This window comes from Podarcis pityusensis (assembly GCF_964106645.2).
Source record: "Podarcis pityusensis genome assembly, chromosome: 16".
NCBI lineage: Eukaryota > Metazoa > Chordata > Lepidosauria > Squamata > Lacertidae > Podarcis > Podarcis pityusensis.
This window is the reverse complement of record NC_138041.1, coordinates 22,980,303-22,991,922: the sequence shown is the minus strand read 5'-3', so window position 1 is coordinate 22,991,922 and position 11,620 is coordinate 22,980,303. Positions and strand designations below refer to the sequence as shown.

Here is an 11,620-nt window from a genome sequence, read left to right as displayed (position 1 = left end):
CGGATCAGACTCCCTCCCTCGACCCGAGCCAACTTCATTTGCAAGAAAATAGAAATCTGCCCCTTGGTCCATCGAGCTCAGTATTGTCCACAAACCCTGGCAGCAATCGCTCTCCAGTTTTTCAGGCAGCGAGTCTCTCCCAGCCCAGCCTTTGGAGATAGATGCTTTGAGGCACTGAACCTGGATTAATGCTTAATATGAAACTAAACGGCCCGAGGTTTTCCCTCAGACGGAGGTTTTTCCCCCCTCAGGTCAAATAGAATCCTGCACCCTTCCCGCCTAAATTCAACGCCCGCCTGAGGGAGCGTCAGAGTCGACCGTTTAATTTAGGCGGGAAGCGGGCAGGCTTCTATTCGACCTGAAGGGAAGCTCCGTCTGAGGGAAATTGCGGCTTTCCTTCCCGCCGTTGCAAAACTCCCCCAGATATATAGGGAAAGAAGGAAACAAATGTCCCCAGTGCTTGCCCCAATTTCGAGACAGCCTACAGCCTAATTAGAGGTCTGGAGAAGCTTAGTTTCTTCTCAGTTTGAAAATAGCCCTCCTCTGATCTGATCCTCAAGGGAAACGCGCTCAGGGACACTTCAGCTGCCCTTCACGCGTTGCAGGGGTCGCTTAGTATTCATTTATTAAATTTATAATCCTGCCCTTCATTGCAAATGAGCCCAGGGAGGCAAATACTTCTGTAATAAAACAATACAATTAACGACTAATTCAATACAATTTGGGGTGGAAAGCACATATTCAACACCTACTTAACAAGGCCAAAACTCTGTCATATGCGCTCCTCCGATTTTTCTTTTTGGATGGAGCTTTGCATGTTCCCTCGGCCCTAAAGGTGTTCAAGGCAAAAGTGGTTCCCGTGCTTGCTTATGCTGCCCCGCTCTGGGCCGTGATGACAGACCTTGCTCCTCTTGAGACTCTGCAAAACCAATTCCTACGTCGGCTCCTAATGCTCCCCCTGTGCGTAAGCAACGCAGCCATGCGACTAGAATTGAAGATCGCATCCTTAGAAACTTGCCTGTGGAAGCAAGTCTTCAATTATTGGTTATCATTGTGGCATAGATTACCAGACCATTACCTTGTCCAATGCTTATGGCGAGATGAATTCTCCAGCCTTTGGACTAGTAGAATTCATGCTAAACTCCTGAGTTATGGAATCTCTCCCTTAGATTCCCTAAAACTAGATCAAATCACTGCTCAAAGACTGATCCGCCAAAGACTGGATGACATCGATTTACAGCGAAATTATACGCTGGGGGGAGGTGTTTGTTCGCCCCAGAACATTGGTATTACTTTAACTTACTGCGTTCCATCATACCTCTCCTCCCTTTCGACTGTTGCCCATAGGCTGGCCTTCACCAAAGCGAGGTTTAACGTTTTTCCCTCCAATGTCCTGAGACATAGATTCTCAAAGGGCCAAGCCTCCGCCATGTGCGAATGTGATAAGGAGACGCCGGAGTCGCTTCAGCACATTATGTTCACTTGCCCCTTATTCAAGGTGCCACGGGCAAATTTGTTGGGATCAATCATACAGAAACTAGAGGGTACCCCACCAAAATTCCACCTTGCCCAAATCTTGCAGGATAAGGATACCCATACGACCCTGAAAGTGGCTAGGTTCCTGGTCGCTGTCCTTACCCAAAAGCGTTGCCAAGGAGCACCACAAGCTAATTAAGGCGTAGTATGCCATTCCATCTTATACTATTTTATTGTTATAGTAGTGTTTTAGCGGCTGTTTTTTCCCACGTGCACAGGCTGTTATTTATGTCTTGTTTTTATCTGTATGGGCCTACGGCCGTAATAAATTATTATTATTATTAACGACTAAACAAACAAACAAAAAAAGAACTTCCAAAAGCAGTTAAAAAACCTCTGTGGAGAAATTCACCTGCTCTCACAGCTAAACATTTCATTTTTTTTCCAAATAATATTTATTAGTAGTTTCAGAGTTATAAAAAGAAAAAAAAACATTAAAAAAACAACACTATAATACATAAAAAGAAGGAAAAACAAAACAAAACACAAAAACCAATACAACAATACAACAAAAAGATAAAAAGAAAAAAGAAAACAACACAAATCCCAAATTACATATCTAAAACTTCCATTTGCTTGTTTCATTGACTTCCTCACACCTCCCTTTTTGTATTCTAGTTTAATTAGTTATTTCAGCAAATTCTTTCCATCTTTCTCAATTTTTGTTAAAAAATTTATCCTAACCTAATTTAACCTAATAATTAGCTCAACAAATCCTTTCCATCTTTCCCCATATTCTACTATTCACATTACCTTAATTTATTTAACCTTATCTTACCCTAAAATACCTTAAAGCTTGAATCTTAGTTATCAAATGTACATTACTCCTGATATCATTTCTGCTAAAGTCATATAGTTTCATTCCAACATTTTCCCTAATATTCATTAATTTTTAGCCAATTCCCTAAATAGAAAATTTTCTTTATAAATTTTCTTCCAATCTTCATCCAACGTCCCTTCTTCCTGGTCTCGGATCGTGTCAGTCCTTACTGTCCATTCCATCTAGTCCATCAACCTGGAAGCCTTATGTCCGAGGCCCTTAAGTCTCTTCCATGTCCCTTCTGCAATTCTTCTTCTTCTTGTTTATACTTGCTCTTTTCCTTGTCTTTTGTTGGTCTCTTTCTTAGTTTCTTTCCTTTCTCATTGAGGGGTAGGCCTCTGGGGGATTCCAAGCCAAAATTGTCTCCATCTCCCTTCATCAAACCCGCCCATTCCCCACAGTCCCACTCCCCACAATCCTCAATACAGTGGTGCCTCGCAAGACGAAATTAATCCATTCCGCGAGAGTCTTCGTCTAGCGGTTTTTTCGTCTTGCGAAGCAACCCTATTAGCGGCTTAACGGATTAGCGCTATTAGCGGTTTAGCGGCTATTAAAGGCTTAAAGGCTTAGGGGATTAGCTGCTAAAAGGCTATTAAAGGCTATTAAAGGCTTAGCAGATTAGATAAAGGGGGGGGAAGCGAAAAAAAAATCTCTAGACTCGCAAGACATTTTCGTCTTGCGAAGCAAGCCCATAGGGAAATTCGTCCTGCGAAGCAACTCAAAAACGGAAAACCCTTTCGTCTAGCGGGTTTTCCGTCTTGCGAGGCATTCGTCTTGCGGGGCACCACTGTACAGCTAAACATTTCAGGGATTGTGTCCTGCTCAGGGTAAACCCGTGGGATTTTATTGATTTAAATGAGTCACACCCACTAACCTATTGTATGGTACATACAGTGTATGTATAATTGTTGGAAACCACTTGGATATTGTTATGAGTATATACACATTTATTAAAAATAAATAACCCTCTGTGGGTCTGCTCCGAGTAGGACTAGCATTGGTGCAACCCAGAATTGCCACGGACAGTATCTGTCAGCCTTCAAATGCACCGGATCAGGGGTCAGCAAACTTTTTCTGCAGGGGGCCAGTCCACTGTCCCTCAGGCCTTGTGGTGGGCTGGACTATATTTTGGGGGAAAAATGAACGAATTCCTATGCCCCACAAATAACTCAGAGATGCATTTTAAATAAAAGCACACATTCTATTCATGTAAAAGCACGCTGTTTCCCGGACCGTCCGCGGGCCGGATTTAGAAGGCAATTGGGCCGGCTCCGGCTCCTGAGCCTTAGTTTGCCTACCCATGCACTGGATAAACGGGAAAGTTTTGAATTACTCCTAAAGGTTGCAGACAGACACACCTCACTAGGGAGGGCATCATGGGCATAACGGGGGGGGGGGACTGTTCCCCCCTCAAAAAAATCAGTACAAATCAATACAAAAATGAGTTTCTATCCCCCACTAACAAAAGTTTGCATCCCTTAACAAAAGCCTGCTCCTCACCCACATTCGTACCTAAGGTTTTGAGTTGTGGCAAAAAATATGAGACCTGAACTTCTGACATGGCTGAGTGTTTTATCACGAGTGGCCAGAGGTTCTTGCTGTGAACATAAAAAAATTGCTTGTGTAATATCTTTCAAGAACAGCATTCATTTAACTTCTGTCAGGAACTGAATGATCTGGGTGCCAGCGGCTGTATGGTCCCCCAATCATAGAGTTGTAGAACTGTAGAGTTGGAAGGGATCCCAATGGTAATCTAGTCCAACCCCCTGCAATGCAGGAATCTTTTTGCTCAACCTGGGGCTCAAACCTGGAAGACTATACAATTCTTTATAATATTATTATGTTTCAAAGCAGTAACTGAACCAATTTCTAATACTCAGAAAATGTGATTCTCAGTAAGAAGTGAAGCTTTATGCTTTATCCCTGCGTGTCACACTCATTAACTTTGTACAGTACATATACTGAGTCACATAGACCATTAGTCTCCCTTCCTCTGTCCTAGTTTAAGGCAAAGGCTTTTTTCTAGCCTGCCATCTGAGTGCTTTTTATTTCAAGTATGTTTGTAACTGGGAATGAGGTAGGAGAAGAAATTTACCTGGGAATGAGGTAGGGAAATAATATTGTTCATTGCCTTGAGTAACATGGATGAAAGGTGCTGACTAAATTATAAATGTTGTTGTTGTTTAGTTGTTTAGTCGTGTCCGACTCTTCGTGACCCCGTGGACCAGAGCACGCCAGGCACTTCTGTCTTCCACTGCCTCCCGCAGTTTGGTCAGACTCATGTTTGTAGCTTCGAGAACACTGTCCAACCATCTCGTCCTCTGTCATCCCCTTCTCCTTGTGCCCTCCATCTTTCCCAACATCAGGGTCTTTTCCAGGGAGTCTTCTCTTCTCATGAGGTGGCCAAAGTATTGGAGCCTCAGCTTCATGATCTGTCCTTCCAGTGAGCACTCAGGGCTAATTTCCTTAAGAATGGATGTGTTTGATCTTCTTGCATTCCATGGGACTCTCAAGAGTTTCCTCCAGCACCATAATTCAAAAGCATCAATTCTTCGGCCATCAGCCTTCTTTATGGTCCAGCTGTCACTTCCATACATCACTACTGGGAAAACCATGGCTTTAACTATACGGACCTTTGTTGGCAAGGTGATGTCTCTGCTTTTTAAGATGCTGTCTAGGTTTGCCATCGCCTTTCTCCCAAGGAGCAGGCGTCTTTTAATTTCGTGACTGCTGTCACCAAATTAAAATACAATTATTCTAATCAGTGGCATGTGAATAAAAGGCAGCTAAAACTATTACACACACTCAGGTAAGCCATAGCTGTTGAATAGTGCATAAGTAGGCAAACTAAGGCCCGGGGGCCGGATCCGGCCCAATTGCCTTATAAATCTGGCCCATGGACGAGTACTGGAATCAGCGTGTTTCTACATGAGTAGAATGTGTGCTTTTATTTAAAATGCATCTCTGGGTTATTTGTGGGGCATAGGAATTTGTTCTTTTCTTTCCCAAAAAAAATATAGTCCAGCCCCCCACAAGGTCTGGGGGACTGTGGACCGGCCCCCTGTTGAAAAAGTTTGCTGACCCTTGGCGTAGGTCAGTCTTGAAAATCAGCCTCCAAAGCTTAATGGTCTTCAAAAACTTTTGCTAGCCTGCCATATATATGGTAATCATTTGGAGTCTAAAACTGGGGCAGCCAGGGAACAGCTGAAATCCCTGGTTGCCTAGAAGTACTGTAACTCTTCCTTATCACAGGCATATCTGTCTTCCTGTAGGTCCAATACTCCTTGGAAAACAGTTAACTGAACGAATATGGCTACTGCTCAACTCTTGCATATTGGGCAGAAGCCCAAAACTTTGAAGGTACAAAGCAAACCTGTAGTATTATTTTAAGAAGAAAATGTAGACCTCCAATTTATTTATTTGTCTTCTAAAGCAAATAGGAAATATGTTTTCATCATTTTCAGGAAACATCTCTGTTTCCAAACAGAGTTGCCACTGAGCAGCAGTCTATGGTTTTGGTGAAAAGGCTGCTAGCAGTTTCAATCTCCTGCATAACTTACCTCCGAGGGCTCTTCCCAGAAAGCTCTTATGGAACCTGCTATTTAGATGGTAACTTTTGCTGCCTTTGCCTTTTCTGTTTCATTGAGCTCTTCAGTTATTACATGTCAGGCTTATCCACATTGAAGTTTAGGGATGCTGGTGGCGCTGTGGTCTAAACCACTGAGCCTCTTGGGCTTGCTGATCAGAAGGTGGGCAGTTGGAATCTGCATGATGGGGTGAGCTCCTGTTGCTCTGTCCCAGTTCCTGCCAACCTAGCAGTTTGAAAGCACACCGGTGCAAGTAGATAAATACCGTAGGTACCCCTGTGGTGGGAAGGTAAACGGTGTTTCCGTGTGCTCTGGTTCCCATCACGGTGTCCCGTTGTGCCAGAAGCAGTTTAGTCATGCTGGCCACATGACCTGGAAAGCTGTCTGTGGACAAACGCCGGCTCCCTTGGCCTGAAAGCAAGATGAGCGCCACAACCCCATAGTTGCCTTCGACTGGACTTAACCATCCAGGGGTCCTTTACCTCTTTACCTTACATTGAAGCTTAATGTGGATTTGATGCTGCTCTCTCTGTCTTTGTCTCTGTCTCTCTGTTTGCAAATATAGTGAGATGTACACATAGAAAAAGCACAATACTTCTGAGTTCCAACGGAAGAGCAGTTAGGTTGAACTTGAAGCCACTTGTCCGGAAGCAGCCAATATTTGGTAGCTGGAGATCAACTTGGCAAACACCAGTTAACTGCATTGTTTTTCTTCCTCCAGACATGTGCCTAAAAATTCTTCGAGAAGATAAAAGCTGCCAGGGTTCACTCCAGATAGTCAAGTGGTAAGAAACAGAAATCCCAAATGATCAAGAAGATACCATAGTGGATATTGATTGTAGCAGATGCCTGGCTCTGCACAAACTCTCTACATACATCCCCAACCAAGGATGGTACAAAAACCAGAGATTTATATAATCCTTACTATTGATCAACTGGGCACAGGTTTTACATTCCAGAGCATTCCTTCATTTTGTTTGCTATGAGCTCTAAACTCCATTTGGCAACTAAGAATGTTACCACTATATATATTTGGATGAATGTTCATTCATTAATATATCTGCTCCAGCAGGATTCAAGGGTGCTTTGATGCGCTGGAAAAGAACTATGTAAGTTTTGATTTCATTTATATTAAACCGTGTTTTAAGTATCATGAGATTTCACCACAAGGTTACAGAAGGCAGGGGAACCTCACTGCAAAATTGTCTGCTCTTCACCTCTTGCCTTGAATGAATTGTCTTGACCAAAGAAAACTGTTCCTCTAGAGATGTAAGGTTTGCCTATGCCATGTCTGCAACTGGAGTAAATATGGAGATGTCCATGAATCAAATCAATTTGCAGACTATTCTGCTGCATGTTGTGCCTGATAGTAATTCAGTAAGTAAGTTTGAACCAGACTTGTAATATATATATTATGATAATAAAAAAATTAGATGACCATATCCCAGTCCAAAAGTGCTGCTTGATATGCAGATATTGAACAGATGAAGTTTTTCTCTAAAGATGGAGATTCACTGACAGGAAAATCACATTTGCAAAAACAGTTGTCAAAGCATCATTTAAAGAAAAAGATACCTGTCCTAGGTACTTTTCTTTGCTTAGTGCTTGTTACTTTGGTTGCTTATTTTTTTAAAGTTATAATGCTAGTTCTTTTGCTATATATCGATGGCCAGGCCAAACACTCCGCAGGATCTCCTGACATTTTTTTTAAGCTTAAAGCATTCACAATAAGTTCTGGTTTTGATCAGAGCAGAGGTGCAGGGAAAATATTTAAGAGGGGTGCACAGCAATTACAAGGTTCTATTTGTATTTGTAGCATTTAGAAGCAACCCAGTCTCTTTTGGATCTGTTCTGTGTCATTCTGTATTGATTTATTATTCAGGTCCAGGTCTGATGTTAAATCTGAAAATCTGTTTCATCCCTGTTGACTATAATAGAGAATCTAAAAATAACTACAACACATTTTCCTTTTCACATAAGTAGATGAAATTATGTTGAGAATGTGAAATCATGACCTGACTCACCCTCATTTGCCTCCTTATTTGGTGTACATACAGAGGCAGCACATTTTTCGTCCTTTCCTACCGTGCTGCCCCTGAAGCTGCTATTAATCTCTCTCTCTGTGTGTGTGTAGGGGTTGGGGATTAGGCACAATACAAGTACCCATTTCCCTCTTCCTCTGGGGACCGAAAAGAAGTGTGTGTGATTTAGCACATTACCCCGCACCTGCATTCATAAAATCCCCCACAACCACTTCAAAGGTAAAAAGAAGTCGGCAGATCTAATTTGAAAGTAGTTGAGATATACCAAACACTGGGTTAAGACTGCCTTTTTCAGTTGCATGTGGTACAGAAACCGATTTTATAAGATTTATACAGGTGGGTGCAACTAAGAAAAGAAATATACCGGTAAACCTAAAGCTACCCTTTTATGTGTAATTAATCCAATTGGCCACAAGATGTCAGTGATGTTTCTTGCAGTTCCATCTACCACTCTAAGTGGGAAAAATACTATATTGGCACCAGTGAGGGGTCTCTCTCCCCCATCCTTTGGGATGGAGATTTACATCAGGACCACAGCTCAGGAGGGAAAGTTTAACACACCCACCCCATATGCTGTAGTCTCATTTCTGATAAGTCCTTCCCAACAACTGCTATTTACAGTAAAGACAATTTTTGCAATGCTAAATCACGTGTAAAATGGCATCTGAGATATTTCTTTGAGTAAACAATTTAGACTTGAAAAATTGCATTGTTCACTCGCCAAGATACCGCAACACATCCAAGTAAAAAAAGCTGGTTCCCCCGCCCCCTCAGCCCTGAGCTATTGGAAATAGTAGCAGTTGAAGGGAAGAAACGATGGGGACATTTTAAAATGAAATGCTGATTTTTGATCCCTCATTTGTTTTTTTGTTTGTTTTCCAGCTACATATGGCTGTCTTAACAGTAAGTAGTACATGAAATCAATTCACAGAGGATTTCCTCTTCCTCTGTTTGGAAAGAACAAATACTAACTTGGCCTTACCTGCCTTGGGCAAAGATTAAGATATTTCAACAATGTATTTTACCTCAATATCTGAACACTTTGCTCAAGTTTTACTTCCCACTGTGATGTACACTCCGCAATCTCTAACTTGTTTGAATATGTTTACAAGTGCCATCTTTACACACCTACATCTTTTTATAAGGTTTAATACCAGTTCAGTTTGCACCAGTCTCCACCCACCCCAAGCCTCTGCGTATTGTAGTTTGGTGAAAGTGCTGAAAATTCTTTATTAGAAGTTTTAAGTTATTTCATTAAACTACAGTTCACTGTACAGCTCCGGGCCAGCCCAATACATTTTGGCACCTGAGGCGAACCACAAAATAGTATGTCCCCCACCCTCAGCCAGGGAAGAAGGGTTGAGTGAAGATTTACACTGGGAACAAGGGTGGGAGGAGATCAGGAGGGCCTCCTATGGGTCAAAGCCTCTACAGCAGGCATAGGCAAACTCGGCCTCCAGAAGTTTTGGGACTACAACTCCCATCATCCCTAGCTCACAGGACCAGTGGTCAGGGATGATGGGAGTTGTAGTCCCAAAAACATCTGGAGGGCCGAGTTTGCCTATGCCTGCTCTACAGCCTCTACAGAGGCAGCACTGGGGAAGCAGATGATCTGACCTCCAAACACAGCAGCAGGTGATGCATTCCATGGAGGCCAGATCTGCTGCTCCTGTGGATCCTGCCACCTGAGGCGGTCACCTCACCTTGCCTCATGCAGGAGGGGCAGCAGCCCTGGTACAGCTGATAAATCACAGACAATAAGTTTATTAAATGTAGGATTTCTTTATTTTCTATTGACACAGTAAACAAAAGCAGACTAATGTTTAATCACAGATACTGAGTTTATTGTAGATTTTGTTGCTAACAACAACTAACTAACTAACTAAATAAATAAATAAACATAATAGATTTGCTGTTGGAGTTTGGAGGGATGAAGAGGGTCTTTTTCTTTTCTTTTTTTTTAAAGATATTTATTAAAGTTTCAGCATATTACAAAAATAAGAGGGGGGGAAGTAAAAGAAAAGGAAAAAAATGAAAATGCAAAGTAAAAACAGTTAAAAACAAATCAATCTTTCCATATCTTATCATTCATTTGCTTGTTTCCCTGACCTCCTCACACCTCCCTTCTTTGTATTCCAGTTCAATTAGTTAGTTCAGCAATTCCTTTCCCTCTTTGATTTTATCTTAATCTTTTATCTTAGTATATTATAACTTTAGATTATCACCTGTTAACAATCCATTTTTACATATTCCTTTATAACATTGCTGCTAAAAACCACTTAACTTCAATCCAACATCATTCTAACATTCTTTAACTTTACAGTGTTTCTGTAAATAGTTTTTAAATTTCTTCCAATCTTCTTCCACCAACTCTTCTCCCTGGTCTCGGATTCTGCCAGTCATTTCCACCAGTTCCATATAGTCCATCACCTTCATCTGCCATTCTTCCAGAGTGGGTAAATCTTGTGTCTTCCAATACTTTGCAATAAGTATTCTTGCTGCTGTTGCAGCATACATAAAGAAAGTTCTATCCTTCTTTGGCACCAATTGGCCGACCATGCCCAGGAGAAAGGCCTCTGGTTTCTTCAGGAAGGTATATTTAAATACCTTTTTCATTTCATTATAAATCATCTCCCAGAAAGCCTTAATCCTTGGGCACGTCCACCAAAGGTGAAAGAATGTACCTTCAATTTCTTTACATTTCCAACATTTATTATCGGGCAAGTGATAGATTTTTGCAAGCTTGACTGGTGTCATGTACCACCTGTAAATCATTTTCATAATATTCTCTCTTAAGGCATTACATGCCGTAAACTTCATACCTGTGGTCCATAACTGTTCCCAGTCAGCCATCATTATGTTATGTCCAACACCTTGTGCCCATTTAATCATAGCAGATTTCACCGTTTCATCCTGAGTATTCCACTTCAACAGCAAGTTATACATCTTTGACAAATCCCCCAATTCACAAAATAGGCAACAATTTCAGTTTCAATTAGTTCAGTTAGTTTCCAGTTACTTTAAATCCAGGAGAAGCCAGCCAGAAACTTTGTATCTCTTTTGCAGAGTTAGCTGTCAAAAAGTACTCTATTCACCAACAGCGCATTTCCCAGTACGGCATTCTTATTGTCCATTGGCAGCCCGTTCCCAGGTTTTAAGCGGTGGATTTAAACTTCCTTTCCTCTCTTTCTGCAGGAAAATATAGTTCACACCTTTCCCCCCTCCTCTCCTGCAGCCAAGGGGGGAAATCACTTGTTTTGATGTTAGGATTATAGTCCTTTAATCGACTTTCCAGGTTTTAGCTTACAACTAATTTGCTTTACTCTATTTACAAAGAACGGAAGGCGGACTTCCTGTTTATGCCTCCCCGCTCGGTACCGAATTAAGTCTTTGTTTTCCTTTATTTCCGAATGTGACCTACCCACGGGTCGTTGTTTTTGTAGCCAGATTGTCACAGGAAAAAGGTCAGCGCTCTCCGGTAACGGCTGTGCGGCTTCGCTCCACAGAAGAAGCAGTTGACTCTCAGCACCGCGCCGCTTGCCCCGCTTCGCTCCGGAGCCCGTAATTGGGTTCCTTTACAAATTGGGGGGGCGCAAAAGGTGCCTGCCGAGTCCCACGGTCACAGGCTTCACCCG

At 42.1% G+C, this 11,620-nt stretch overlaps 1 protein-coding gene across 9 annotated transcripts in view; it reads left to right on the top strand.

Annotated features, from left to right (window-relative positions):
- The first annotated feature begins 95 nt into the window (after positions 1 to 95).
- Positions 96 to 11,620, top strand: part of HORMAD2 (HORMA domain containing 2) — a 37,727-nt gene continuing 26,202 nt past the window's right edge. For 4 of the 9 annotated variants that reach the window (XM_080986422.1, XM_080986425.1, XM_080986421.1 and 1 more), the window contains exons 1-6: positions 96 to 498; positions 5,629 to 5,716; positions 5,821 to 5,965; positions 6,665 to 6,728; positions 7,013 to 7,052; positions 8,868 to 8,888. In XM_080986422.1, the coding sequence (XP_080842548.1) occupies positions 5,666 to 5,716; positions 5,821 to 5,965; positions 6,665 to 6,728; positions 7,013 to 7,052; positions 8,868 to 8,888 (321 nt within the window). In that variant the 5' untranslated portion in view covers positions 96 to 498; positions 5,629 to 5,665. Of the gene's footprint in view, positions 499 to 5,628; positions 5,717 to 5,820; positions 5,966 to 6,664; positions 6,729 to 7,012; positions 7,053 to 8,867; positions 8,889 to 11,620 lie in introns of those variants that run through there. The other 5 variants (XM_080986423.1, XM_080986420.1, XM_080986427.1 and 2 more) reach the window with 4 other exon arrangements.